Raw genomic sequence first — 13,323 nt, forward strand, 5'->3', positions numbered from 1 at the left:
CTTATTTACTTCAACGGCATTTTCAAATTGCAAACTGTCTAGCCTTTGGCCCTCCATTCATCATGATACTTCTGCAGCTACTGATCTGCTCAATCACTCCCTCACCTTCACCTTTTATACCCTTGTCCCCATTAAAACTATTACTTACACTCTCTCTCTCTCTCTCTCTCTCTCTCACCCTGGTCATTTCCCCTATACAGCCCTCCTCTCCGCACCCTTAAGCAAATGCAAATTTGAATGTTTATGGCGGACAACTAGTTTAGTCATTATTGCCAGATCTGGCTGGACCACATAAATCACTATCTGGTCCTGCTCTCCTCTGCCAAAATTGCTCACTATTCCAGAATCATCCTGGAATGAAAATATAAGCTCTGGCTTCTCTTCTCCATTAGAAACCAATGTTTTAAACCCTCTCCCCTGCCTCCTCCACCCTCGCCCCCCAACAAGTGCAAGGAGCCCATGGACTTCTTTGTCACTAAGATTGAAACCATCCGTTCAGCTATCTCTGACACTTCCCTCCCTTCCCCTAGCCCACTATGCCAAATTTCCTCTAATGTTTATCCCGCCCCCCCCATCGCACTCCTAGCTCTAGCCCTGAACTTGCATCCTTCTCTAGTTTCTCTCCTATTTTGCCTCATGTCCCGCCTGAGCTCATCTTGTCCGTGAGACCCACCTCCTGCTCTTTTGATCCTATTCCCACCAAACTGCTGACCACCCAACCTCCCTTCCTGGCCCCCAAGTTAGCTGATATTGTTAAAGGTTCCCTCTCCTCGGATACTGTTCCCCTCTTCTTCATATCTGCCATCATAGGGTCTGATGAAAGGCAGGAACTGAAAGAAATCAGTATTTGTAGGGAAATGGTGTTTGGGAAATTGAAGGCCGATAAATCCCCAGGGCCTGATAATCTACATCCTAGGGTACTTAAGGAAGTGGCTTTAGAAATAGTAGATGCATTGCTGATCATCTTCCAACATTCGATGGAATCTGGAACAGTACCCATGGATTGGAGGGTAACTAATGTTACCCCACTATTCAAAAAAAGGTGGTAGAGAGAAAACAGGGAATTACAGACTGGTAAGCCTGACATCGGTAGTGGGGAAAATGCTACAGTCCATTATAAAAGATGTAATAGCAGAGCACTTGGAAAACAGTGACAGGATCGGACAAAGTCAACATGGATTTACAAAAGGTAAATCGTGTTTGACTAATCTACTGGAATTTTTTGAGGATGTAACTAGTAAAATAGATAAGGGAGAACCAGTGGATGTGGTGTATTTGGACTTTCAGAAGGCTTTCGATAAGGTCCCACATAAGAGATTAGTGTGTAAAGTTAAGGCACATGGGATTGGGGGCAAGGTATTGACTTGGATAGAGAACTGGTTGGCAGATAGAAAGCAAAGAGTTGGAATAGACGGGTCTTTTTCCGAGTGGCAGGCAGTGACTAGTGGGGTACCGCAGGGATCGGTCCTTGGACCCCAGCTATTCACAATATATATTAATGATCTAGACGAGGGAACTAGATGTAATATCTCCAAATCTGCAGACGACACAAAGCTGGGTGGGCGTGTGTGCTGTGAGGAGGATGCCGAGAAACTACAGGATGATTTGGACAGGTTGGGTGATTGGGCAGAAGCATGGCAGATGCAATATAATGTGGATAAATGTGAGGTTATCCACTTTGGTGTCAAAAACAGGAAGGCAAATTATTATCTGAATGGCAATAGATTGGGAGAAGGGGGAAGTGCAACGAGACCTGGGTGTCCTTGTGCACCAGTCGCTGAAGGTAAGCATGCAGGTGCAGCAGGCGGTTACGAAGGCAAATGGTATGTTGGCCTTCATAGCGAGAGGGTTTGAGTACAGGAACAAGGATGTCTTGCTGCAGTTGTACAGGGCATTGGTGAGACCACACCTTGAGTATTGTGTGCAGTTTTGGTCGCCTTATCTGAGGAAGGATATTCTTGCCATGGAAGGAGTGCAGCGAAGATTCACAAGGCTGATACCTGGGGTGGCAGGAATGACGTATGAGGAGAGATTGGGTCGATTGGGCTTGTACTTACTGGAGTTTGGAAGAATGAGAGGGGATCTCATTGAAACTTATAAAATTCTGGCAGGACTGGACAGACTAGATGCAGGAAGGATGTTCCCAATGGTCGGGGAGTCCCGAACCAGGGGTCACAGTCTAAGGATAAGGGGTAGGCCTTTAGGACAGAAATGAGGAGGAATTTCTTCACGCAGAGAGTGGTGAACCTGTGGAATTCTCTACCACAGAAGGCAGTTGAGGCCAATTCATTAAATATATTCAAGAAGGAGTTGGATATATTTCTTAAGGCTAAAGGGATCAAGGGGTATGGGGAGAAAGCAGGGACCGGGTACTGAACTTGGATGATCAGCCATGATCGCATTGAATGGCGGAGCAGGCTCAAGGGGCTGAATGGCCTGCTCCTATCTTCTATGTTTCTATCATCACCCCTCAAAAAAAACAACAAAAAAAAACACCCTGAACCCCTCTGTCCTTGCAAACTACCTCCCCATCTCCAACCTCCCTTTCCTCAAGTCCGTGAACGTGTTGTCGCCTCCCCAATCCGTGCCCATCTTTTCCGCAACTCCATGTATCAATCCCTCCAATTAGGTTTCTGCCCCTGCCACAGTACTGAAACAGCTCTCAAAGTCACAAATGACATCCTATGTAACTGTGACCATAGTACCATAGTAAACTATTCCTCCTTATCCTTCTCAACCTGTCTGCAGCCTCTGACACAGTTGACCACACCCTCCTCCTCCAATGCCGCTACTCTGTCATCCAGCTGAGTGGGACTGCCCTCACCTGGTTCCTTTTCTTATCCAGTCGTGACTAGAGAATCATCTGCACGGCTTCTCTTCCCACTCCCGCACCGTTACCTCGAGTCCCCCAAAGATCTATCCTTGGTCCCCTCCTACATGCTGCCCTTTAGCGACATCATAGAAACATAGAAGATAGGAGCAGGAGTAGGCCATTCGGCCCTTCGAGCCTGCTCCACCATTAAACGAGATCATGGCTGATCATCCAAACCCTAGCACCCTACACCGACAGCCATCCCACCCAAGCCCTAACCCTGTAACCCCACGTATTTAATCCCCCCCCTAACACTAAGGGCCAATTTTTATCATGGCCAATCAACCTAACCCGCACATCTTTGGACTGTGGGAGGAAACCGGAGCACCCGGAGGAAACCCACGCAAACATGGGGAGAATGTGCAAACTCCACACAGACAGTCACCCGAGGCCGGATTTGAACCCGGGTCCCTGGCGCTGTGAGGCAACAGTGCTAACCACTATGCATGTCAGGTTCCACATGTAAGCTGACGACACCCAGCTCTACCGCTCAACCCCTCAACTGTCTGATTTGTCACACTGCTTGTACTGGATGAGCAGAAATTTCCTCCAACTAAATATTGGGAAGACTGAAGCCATTGTCTTTGGTACCCAGCACAAACTCCGTTCCCTAGCCACTGACTCCATCCCTCTCCCTGGCCGCTGTCTAAGTCTGAACCAGACAGTTGGCAACCTTGGTATTGTATCTGAACCTGAGATGAGCTACCGACCAAATATCCATGCCATCACCAAGACAGGCTATTTCCATCTCCATAACACTTGTCTCCACCTCCGCCCCAGCTCATCTGCTCCTGAAACCCTTATCCATGCCTTTGTTACCTCCAAATTCGACTATTCTAATGCTCTCCTAGCCAGCCTCCCATTTTCCACCCTTCATGAGCTTGAACTCATCGAACTCTGCTACCCGTACCCTAACTCAAGTCCCGTTCACCCATCACCCCTGTGCCCACTGACCTACATTGACTCCATGTCCAGCAATGCCTCTATTTCAAATTCTCATCTCATCTTTGTTTTCAATTGCTTCCATGGCCTTGCCCCTCCCTATCTCTGTAACCTCTCCAGCCCTACAACCCTCATCTTTGCACTCCTCCAATTCTGGCCTCTTGCACATCCCTGATTTTAATCGCTCCACCAATGGTGGCCATACCTTCAGCTGCCTAGGCCCGAACTCTGGAATTCCATTGCTAAACCTCTCTGCCTCTCTCTCCTCCATTAAAATCTACCTTTTTGGTCACCTGTCCTAATATCTCCTTATGTGGCTCAGTATCAAATTTTGTTTGACAATGCCTCATTAATCACCTTGGGACATTTTACTATGTTTAAAGGTGCTATATAAATGCAGGTTGCTGTATATTTGTGGTGTTAGTCCTGTTATACATTAAAACTTGTAGCACAGAGTGAAACTTGGAAACTGTTCTTTCGGTGAGAAGTTCCATTTTTGTTGTTGACCCAATAAAAGTCAAGAAGGGGATACTGTTTCATGACCTTGGTAAGATCACTGAGGCAAGTGGACTTGTTTGAATATAATTGGGAACTCCTACCTCGCGTGTTATGGTACAAAAATAAATGTTTAAACAGGATAGGGAAATTTGCTCCATTCTGCATATAAACTTCTGAATAACAGCCGAATACTTCAGGTGCTTGATTACGACCGTCCACAGTAGTTCTTGCAGGGGACTCCCAAATCTCTTAAACTGACCTTATCTGGTGAATATGGAGAAGTCCATGGCTAGACCATTATACTCCTTCAAAGTGAATGATGGTGCAGAAGTAGGAAGATAGTAAATGGGCATAAGGCAAAAGTTTTAAGAAAAAAGTTAAAATTGCTGCAACAGGATCATTTTTAAATTGAGTACACTTATCTCCCTCATTGAAATAAGTTTTAGTTGCATCTGTACAAAAGAATTTCTCAAAGTTTTCTCCAGTCTGTTTGTTACAGCTGATATGTGATATAATGTGCATTTCTATTTTGAGAATCAGACTGCAATGCTTTCTCAACAGTTGCTGGATTATCTGTGAAACTCAGTTTTTTTAAAGAATAATAAAGTCTTGTATGGAGTACTCTCTTCCTGAAGGATATTTTCTGAAATACGTCATCACGTGAAAATAGACACTGGCTTCATAGCACTAAGCCTAAATCAATAAATGGAAACGTGAAGCTAGACTCAGTAACGTGAAGAACCAAGATCTCAAGATGTTTGCTCTTTTCACACCTTGCCCTATAGCTCTCTTTATATTGCAGCGTTACATAGAAAATTTGACAAAGCCCTTTTTAATGTAGAGGAGAAACAGACACTAAGCAGTAATGGAAGTGTTAGGAAAAATGACCAAAAGCACGGTTGAAAAGGTAGGGTGCCGTGGAGACTTAAACACAGCAAGAGCAGTAGCAGAGGGGGGTTTAAAGGGTAAGTTCGAGAGAAATGGCTGACAACTCTACATGGAGGCCAAAGTTGGAGGACTACAGCTGGGACATAAGAAAGGAGGGGTTTGCAAGAAAGGATGGAGTGAGGCTGTGGAGGAATTTGTAAATGTGTGGCAAGGGTTTTCATTTCAGGGCATTGGGGGAAAAGGAGCCAAAGAAGATAGTTTCAGTCTTCCCGAGAGTCATATTGGAGGAAATTATAGCTCATCCATGACTTGATATCAGATGGGCAAGCTGACAGAACCGAGATGGCTGTGCAGATGGTGCCTATGAATAGTGTTGCTATGGGGCAACATGTAAATGAGGAAAAGGAGGAGGCCAAGTATCTCGAATCATAGAATGGTTACAGCACAGGAGGCGGCAGTTTGGCCCGTTGAGCCCGTGCTGGCTCTCTGCCAGAGCACTTCAGCTAGTCCCAATCCCCTGCAGCCCTGCAATTTTTTTCCCATCAGGTACTTATCCAATTCCATTTCAGACAGTGCATTCCAGATCCTAACCACTCGCTGCGTAAAAAAGATTTTCCTCATGTCACCTTTGGATCTTCTGACAATCACCTTAAATCTGTGTCCTCTGGTTCTTGACCCTTCCACCAATGAGAACAGTTTATCTCCATCTACTCTGTCTAGACCCCCATGATTTTGAACACCTCTATCAAATCTCCTCTGCTCTAAGAACAACAACCTCAGCTTCTCCAGTCTATCCAAGTAACTGTAATTCCTCATCCCTGGAACTATTCTTGTAAATCTTATCTGCACCCTCTCTAAAGCCTTCACATCCTTCCTAAAGTGCGGTGCCCAGAATTGAACACAATACTCCAGGTTTGGCCGAACCAGTGTTTTATAAAGGCTCATCATAACTTCCTTGCTTTTGTACTTTCTTTATAAAGTCCAGGATCCCGTATGCTTTTTTAACCGCTTTCTCTACCTGCCCTGCTACCTTCAACGATTAGAACTGTATCCTTTAGTTTATATTGCCTCTCCTCGTTCTTCCTAACAAAATGTATCACTTCGGCTTTTCTGCGTTTAAATTTCATCTGTCACGTGTCCGCCCATTCCACCAGCTTGTCTATGTCCTCTTGAAGTCTATCCCTATCCTCCTCACTGTTCACTATACTTCCAAGTTTTGTGTCATCTGCAAATTTTTAAATAGTGCCCTGTACACCCAAGTCCAAGTTATTAATATGTATCAAGAAAAGCAGTGGTCCTAGTACCAACCCTTGGGGAACACCACTGTATACCTTCCTCCAGTCTGAAAAACAACCTTTCGCCACTACTCTGTTTCCTGTTACTTAACCAATTTCATTTCCATGCTGCCACTGTCCCTTTTATTTTATTCCATGGGCTTCAACTTTGCTGACAAGCCTATTATGTGGCACTTTATCAAATGCCTTTTGGAAGTCCATGTACACCACATCAACTGCACTGCCCTCCAACCCTCTGTTACCTCATCAAAAAATTAAATCAAGTTAGTTAAACACGATTTGCCTTTAACAAATCCGTGCTGGCTTTCCTTAATTAATCCATACTTGGCCAAGTGACTGTTAATTTTGTCCCGGATTATCATTTCTAAAAGCTTCCCCACTACTGCGGTTAAACTGACTGGCCTGTAGTTGCTGGGTTTATCCTTGCACCCTTTTTTGAACAAGGGTGTAACCTTTGCAATTCTCCAGTTCTCTGGCACCACCCCTGTATCCAAGGAGGATTGGAAGATTATGGCCAGTACCTCCACAATTTCCACCCTTTCCTCCCTCAGCATCCTAGGATGCATCACATCCGGTCCTGGTGACTTATCTACTTTAAGTACAGCCAGCCTTTCTAGTACCTCCTCGTTATTAATTTTTAGCTCATCCAGTATCTCAACTACCTCCTCTTTCACTGACTTTGGCAGCATCTTCTTCCTTGGTAAAGACAAATGCAAAGTACTAATTTAGTACCTCAGCCATGTCCTCTGCTTCCATGTGTAGGTCTCCTTTTTGATCCCTAATCGGCCCCTCCCCTCCTCTTACTACCCATTTACTATTTATATGCCTATAGATGACTTTTGGATTCCCTTTTATGTTAGTTGCCAATCTATTCTCATACTCTCTCTTTGCCCCTCTTATTTCCTTTTTCACTTCCCCTCTGAACTTTCTATATTCAGCCTGGTTCTCACTTGTATTCTCAACCTGACATCTGTCATAAGCCCCTTTTTTTCTGCTTCATCTTACTCTCTATCTCTTTTGTCATCCAGGGAGCTCTGGCTTTGATTGCCCTACCTTTCACGCTCGTGGGAATGTACCTTGACTGTACCCGAACCATCTCCTCTTTAAAGGCAGCCCATTGTTCAATTACAGTTTTGCTTGCCAGTTTTTAATTCCAATTTACCCGTACCAGGTCTGTTCTCAACCCACTGAAATTGGCCGTACTCCAATTTAGTATTTTAACTCTAGATTGCTCCTTGTCCTTTTCCATAGCTAATCTAAACCTTATGATACTATAATCACTGTTCCCAAAATGTTCCCCTAATGACACTTGATCCACCTGACCCACCTCATTCCCCAGAACCAGATCCAGCAATGCCTCCTTCCTCATTGGGCTGGAAACTTACTGATCAAGAAAGTTCTCCTGGACACATTTCATAAATTCTTCCCCCTCTCTGCCCTTTACACTATTATTTTGCCAGTCTATACTAGGATAATTGAAGTCCCCCCCCCATTATCACTATTCTTGCATCTCTCTCTAATCTCCCTGCAAATTTAATCCTCTATATCCTTCCCACTAGTTGGTGGTCTATAGAATACACTTGGTAGTGTAATGGCACCTCTATTATTTCTTAGAATCTATTTGGTTAGAGTTGTCATTGATCCCTCCAGGACATCCTATCACTCTCCAGCACTAATATTCTCCTTAATCAATACTGCCACCCCACCTCCTTTCTTTCCTAAACACCTTATACCCAGGAATATTTAGTGCCCAATCCTGCCCTTTTTTGAGCCAGGTCTCCGTTATTGCCACAACATCATATTCCTATGTGGCTATTTGCACCTGCAGCTCACCAGCTTTATTTACCACGCTTTGTGCATTTACACACATGCACTGTAAACCTACCTTCGACCTTCTTGTATTCTCTCTTAGTCTGACCCCACCTAATACTGTACTATCTCTTACTCTAGTGCTACCTGTCTCTCCCACTCTGTGCACTTTGTTTCTCCTTTCTAAGGCTACATCCTGGTGCCCATCCCCCTGCCAAATTAGTTTAAACCCTCCCCAACAGCACTAGAACCCCCCCCCGGCCTGCCGGTGAGTATATCGGTTCTGGCTCTGTTGAGGTGCAACCCGTCCGGCCTGTACAGGTCTCACCTCCCCCAGAACAGGTCCCAACGTCCCAGGAATCTAAAGCCCTCCCTCCTGCACCATCTCTCCAGCCATGCTTTCATCTGCTCTATCCTCCTATTTCTATACTCAATCGCGCGTGGCACCAGGAGTAATCTGGAGATTACTACCTGTGAAGTCCTGCTTTTTAATCTCTTTCTTAGCTCCTTTAAAATCTGTCTGCAGGATCTCATCCCTCTTTCTACCTATGTCGTTGATATTGATATGGACCACAACTTCTGGCTGTTCACCCTCTTCCCCCCCCCCCCCCCCCCCCCCTCTCAGAATGTCCTGCAGCTGCTCAGTGACATCCTTGCCCTTGACACCAGGGAGCCAACATACCATCCTGGAATCACGTCTGCGGCCGCAGAAATGCCTGTCTGTTCCCCTAACTATTGAATCCCCTATCACTGTTGCCTTCCTGACCCACTGCCCCCCATCCCCCCTGTACAGCTGAGCCACCCGTGGTGTTGTGGACTTGGCTCTGGCTGTATTCCCCAGAGGAACCATCGCCCTCACCAATATTCAGTTTACTGGATATAACCATGGGGCACTTCAGGGGTGACTGTGCAGAGGCGGGTAGAGAAACCAATACTGGAGATGCTCTGGCTGAGGTGGGACAGGTGACCTTGTAAACATAAGCAAGGACGGAGAGGCAGTGTGAGGTGATGAAGTGGTTGACTGTGTTAAACACTACGGGGAGGCCATGAAGTGATTGCAAAGGATGAAGCTGATGACTTTGACCAAGATGTTCACCATTGTGGCAGGGTGGAAACCAGATTGAAAGGATTGAAACTGGGCATTGTGGGAGAGGTGAGCACGAAGCTGGGAAGGGACAACGCAATCAAGGACCTTAGACAAGAAAGGATGCAAGGATTAGTTGGAATCGTGTTGATTTAAATAAAATCTATGCTGAAATCTATGCATATGTGTAACTGTTTACCATCTATTTTAATAATGGCCCCATAAATCAGTAAGTCCAGTTTTGGTCAGTGAAACTGAACTGAGACATTCAAGCTCTGGAGATGTTGCAGAGAAATGCCACAAGGCTGATCCCTAGCATGTAAAGTTATAAAGAAACATGAGAGAAATATGGTCTCTTGAGTCTTTAAAGTAGACAATCAAGAGTAGACTTCATAGTATACACAATAGTAAACAACATAGAAAATGTAAATCCAAAACATTGTTACCACTGAGCCAAGCTAAATCAGAAGGTTGTGGATTGAAACTCGACTGCAAGATTTGTGCATATTATCTAGACAGACATTTTAGTACAGGACTGAGCGGAATGCTACATTAAGACTTTTGGATGTGACATTAAACGGAGGCCCTGTCTGCCCTCTTAAATGGATGTAAAACTTCCAATGGCACTCTTAAAAGAGCAGGGGTGTCCTGGTGTCATAGCCAACATTTATCTCTCAACCAGCACTACCAAAAACAGAGTAACTGTTCATTCATCTCATCGCTGTTTGTGACCATGATGTGTGCAATATGTTGCCTACAAACAACAGTGATTACAAACAATTTAGTTACTGTTAAAATGCAAAGTGCTAAGGATGCGAAAGGCGCTATATAAATGCAATTTTATATTTCAAATTAAACTGTGACAGAAGGGCAAGAGACACAGACTCAAACTGGCATAACAGAAATTTAAGATTGAAAGCACAAAGTAGTTTATCTCACAGTGATCAACACTCAGAATGCACTTCTAGGTAGGGTAGTCGGTGCAAAAGCCTCGAAATCATTCGAGAAATCACTGGATGTTGTGTTGGGATAAACCCCGGTTTTATTTTTCTGAGTTGTATGGCGTTCCGCATCTGCATATATTACTCACAACACAAGACCACAGCATAAACAAACTGCACGTTCTTCCGGTGCTTCCTCTTCAGGAGGATGTAAATAATTCTTTCCACCACAAGGTTGACTGTTTACGTGGACGATTTGAAATATTGCTTTGGCAACCTGCGGCACTATTGAATTTCAGCGTGCAGATTAGTTTAACGGAGTCAGGACGCTACTTTAAATGACTACACCGATGAGCAGGCCTACTCCCAGTCAGTATTAGCAGCAAACTCATTCAACCCCTCGTGAAAAGCAGGGTAAACGTTAACTTCAAAACGGATTGATTGCAATAATTTGTTTTTTTGTATTTCTGGCATGCTGAATTGTGATGTTGCCATACAAATACAGATACGTTCAACTGGCCCTGCCCCAGCTGTCAGTGGTGTTTATTTACCAAGCCCCGCTGCGACTTCTTCCAGATCCTCTGCGAAAACAACACTGCAGCACTCGCTCACTCACTCACTCTCACATCCACTCTCTTACTCACTCCCTCTCTCACTATTTCCTCACTCACTCCCTCACCTCCAGCGTGTAGTTCCTGCTGATGCTCTGGTAACTTGCCCAAGCCTCGCCTTTTGCACATTCGTCCATGTTCAATTTTTGACACAGTTCCTCAAACCTTTGCTTGGTTCTGCGCGCGCCATCGTCCTCCAGGTTGCTCATGTTGCTGGCGCCGATCTGGCTGTCATTTACCCGGTCAGGCCGGGTTGTGGGCGCTGTGGGTGCTCGGGCTGTGGGCTCTGGGGCTCCGGGCACTGTGGGTGCTCGGGCTCTGGGGTCCCGGGCGCTGTGGGTGTTCGGGCTCTGGGGTCCCGGGCGCTGTGGGTGCTCGAGCTGTGGGCGCTGTGGCTCCGGGCGCTGTCGGTGCTCGGGCTCTGGGGTCCCGGGATGGCTCAGGCAGCGCTCGCGGGCCGCACTGTAGCCATTTAAAGCCGCTGATTGACAGCCGCTCCGACACAACAACATGCCGCGCTGGTCCCGCCCCCACCGTCGCCCCATTGGTCGCCCGCTCTCCCCACGGACCCTGCGATTGTTATCCTCGCGCTCGCCAGTGGCCAGCAGCCACGCCAATCACAGCACTTCCTCCCTGCAGCCCGCCAATTGTCTGCAGCTTGAGGGTGAAGCGCACGCAAAGGGGGTTTGTGAGAGAGCAGGGAAGGAGCCAACCAGGCTGCAAGCCCTGCAGGAACTGTGCCAAGCTGGTGTGTACACCAGCCCCGGCTGCTAGTTTGGGGCGCACACCATACTGTTAAAAACTTTCAGAAACTGTCACAGGCTCCTCAGGCCGGGCACTGATCTTTCCTAACACTGAGACTGCAAGCCTACAGGAGCTGTGACATGCTGTGTGTGTGTTAGATGTTTATGCGACTGGGCACGGACTCTTCCCCCGCACTCAGGTTGCAGGCCCCTAGAAGCTGTGACAGGCTGGCGTGTGTTTCAGCTATCTTATAACTTCCTTCAGTGTCAGTGTGTGCCTCAAACGTTCCTATAACTGGGCAGTGGGTACTAATTCCACTAACAAATCCTCCAGTAAGTTGGGCTTAGACTATATTGTGAGAAACGCTCCTTTAACTGGGCAATAACTTGCCTGCTTTAATCGGCTTTGCATCCCCTGGCCTAAGACATGACAGCTTGGACTTTCCCTAAAGTTGATGTGATGGTAGCTCTTTAGCAGATGTTTATTTCGGCCCGCCAAATGCGTATGCTGTTCACCCAAGGTGTTTTCTGGGTCAACTAATTTGTGCAGCAATTGGTGGACTCAGAGATCAACTACAGCTGAAGAGGGTATCGCCGGTCCCCCAACAACCAGCCAGATGCACAGACAGGTCCCTGAAATATGGCTGTCATACTAGACTACCTTAAAATGAAGGCATCGTGTGAGCTGACAGAATATCACACATTTGCATGCATGATGCATTGCTGGTAGTCAGGGACAAGTTGAATATTGATGAACTGGAACACTTTTTTTTATTTGTTCCTGGGATGTGGGCACCGCTGGCAGGGCCAGCATTTATTGCCCATCCCTAATTGCCCTTGAGAAGGTGGTGGTGAGTCGCCTTCTTGAACTGCTGCAGTCCGTGTGGTGAAGGTACTCCCACAGTACTGTTAGGGAGGGAGTTCCAGGATTTTGAACCAGCGACTATGAAAGAACGGCGATATACTTCCAAGTCAGGATGGTGTGTGACTTGGAGGGGAATTTGGAGGTGATGGTATTCCCATGCACCTGCTGCCCTTGTCCTTCTAGGTGGGTTTGGGAGGTGCTGTCGAAGAAGCCTTGACGAGTTGCTGCAGTGCATCTTGTAGATGGTACACACTGCAGCCACGGTACACCGGTGGTGGAGGGAGTGAATGTTTAAGGTGGTGGATGGGGTGCCAATCAAGTGGGCTGCTTTGTCCTAGATGGTTTTGAGCTTCTTGAGTGGTGTTGGAGCTGCACTCATCCAGGCAAGTGGAGAGTATTCCATCACACTCCTTACTTGTGCCTTGTAGATGGTGGAAAGGCTTTGGGGAGTCAGGAGGTGAGACGCTCACTACAGAATACCTAGCCTCTGACCAGCTCTTGTTGCCACAGTATTTATGTGGCTGGTCCAGTTAAGTTTCTGGTCACCCCCCAGGATGTTGATGGTGGGGGATTCGGCGATGGTAATGCCGTTGAATGTCAAGGGGCAGTGGTTAGACTCTCGCTTGTTGGAGATAGTCATTGCCTGGCACTTCTGTGGCACGAATGTTACCTGCCACTTATCAGCCCAAGCCTGAACGTCGTCCAGGTCTTGTTGCATGTGGGCATGGACTGCTTCATTATCTGTGGAGTTGCGAATGGCGCTGAACACTGTGCA

The 13,323-nt window shown here is 46.5% G+C and overlaps 1 protein-coding gene across 1 annotated transcript in view; it reads right to left on the reverse strand.

The window, feature by feature from the left end:
- The window catches only part of rbl2 (retinoblastoma-like 2 (p130)), a 221,298-nt gene extending 209,833 nt beyond the window's left edge, over positions 1–11,465 (reverse strand). Inside the window, exon 1 of the mRNA XM_085991425.1 lies at positions 11,009–11,465. Coding sequence (XP_085847551.1) covers positions 11,009–11,452 — 444 coding nt within the window. The 5' untranslated portion in view covers positions 11,453–11,465. The remainder of the gene's footprint in view (positions 1–11,008) is intronic.
- Positions 11,466–13,323: the final 1,858 nt, after the last annotated feature.

The sequence above is a fragment of the Somniosus microcephalus genome, chromosome 6, assembly GCF_052327205.1.
Source record: "Somniosus microcephalus isolate GS21.2 chromosome 6, FLI_Smic_1.0, whole genome shotgun sequence".
Taxonomy (NCBI): Eukaryota; Metazoa; Chordata; class Chondrichthyes; order Squaliformes; family Somniosidae; genus Somniosus; species Somniosus microcephalus.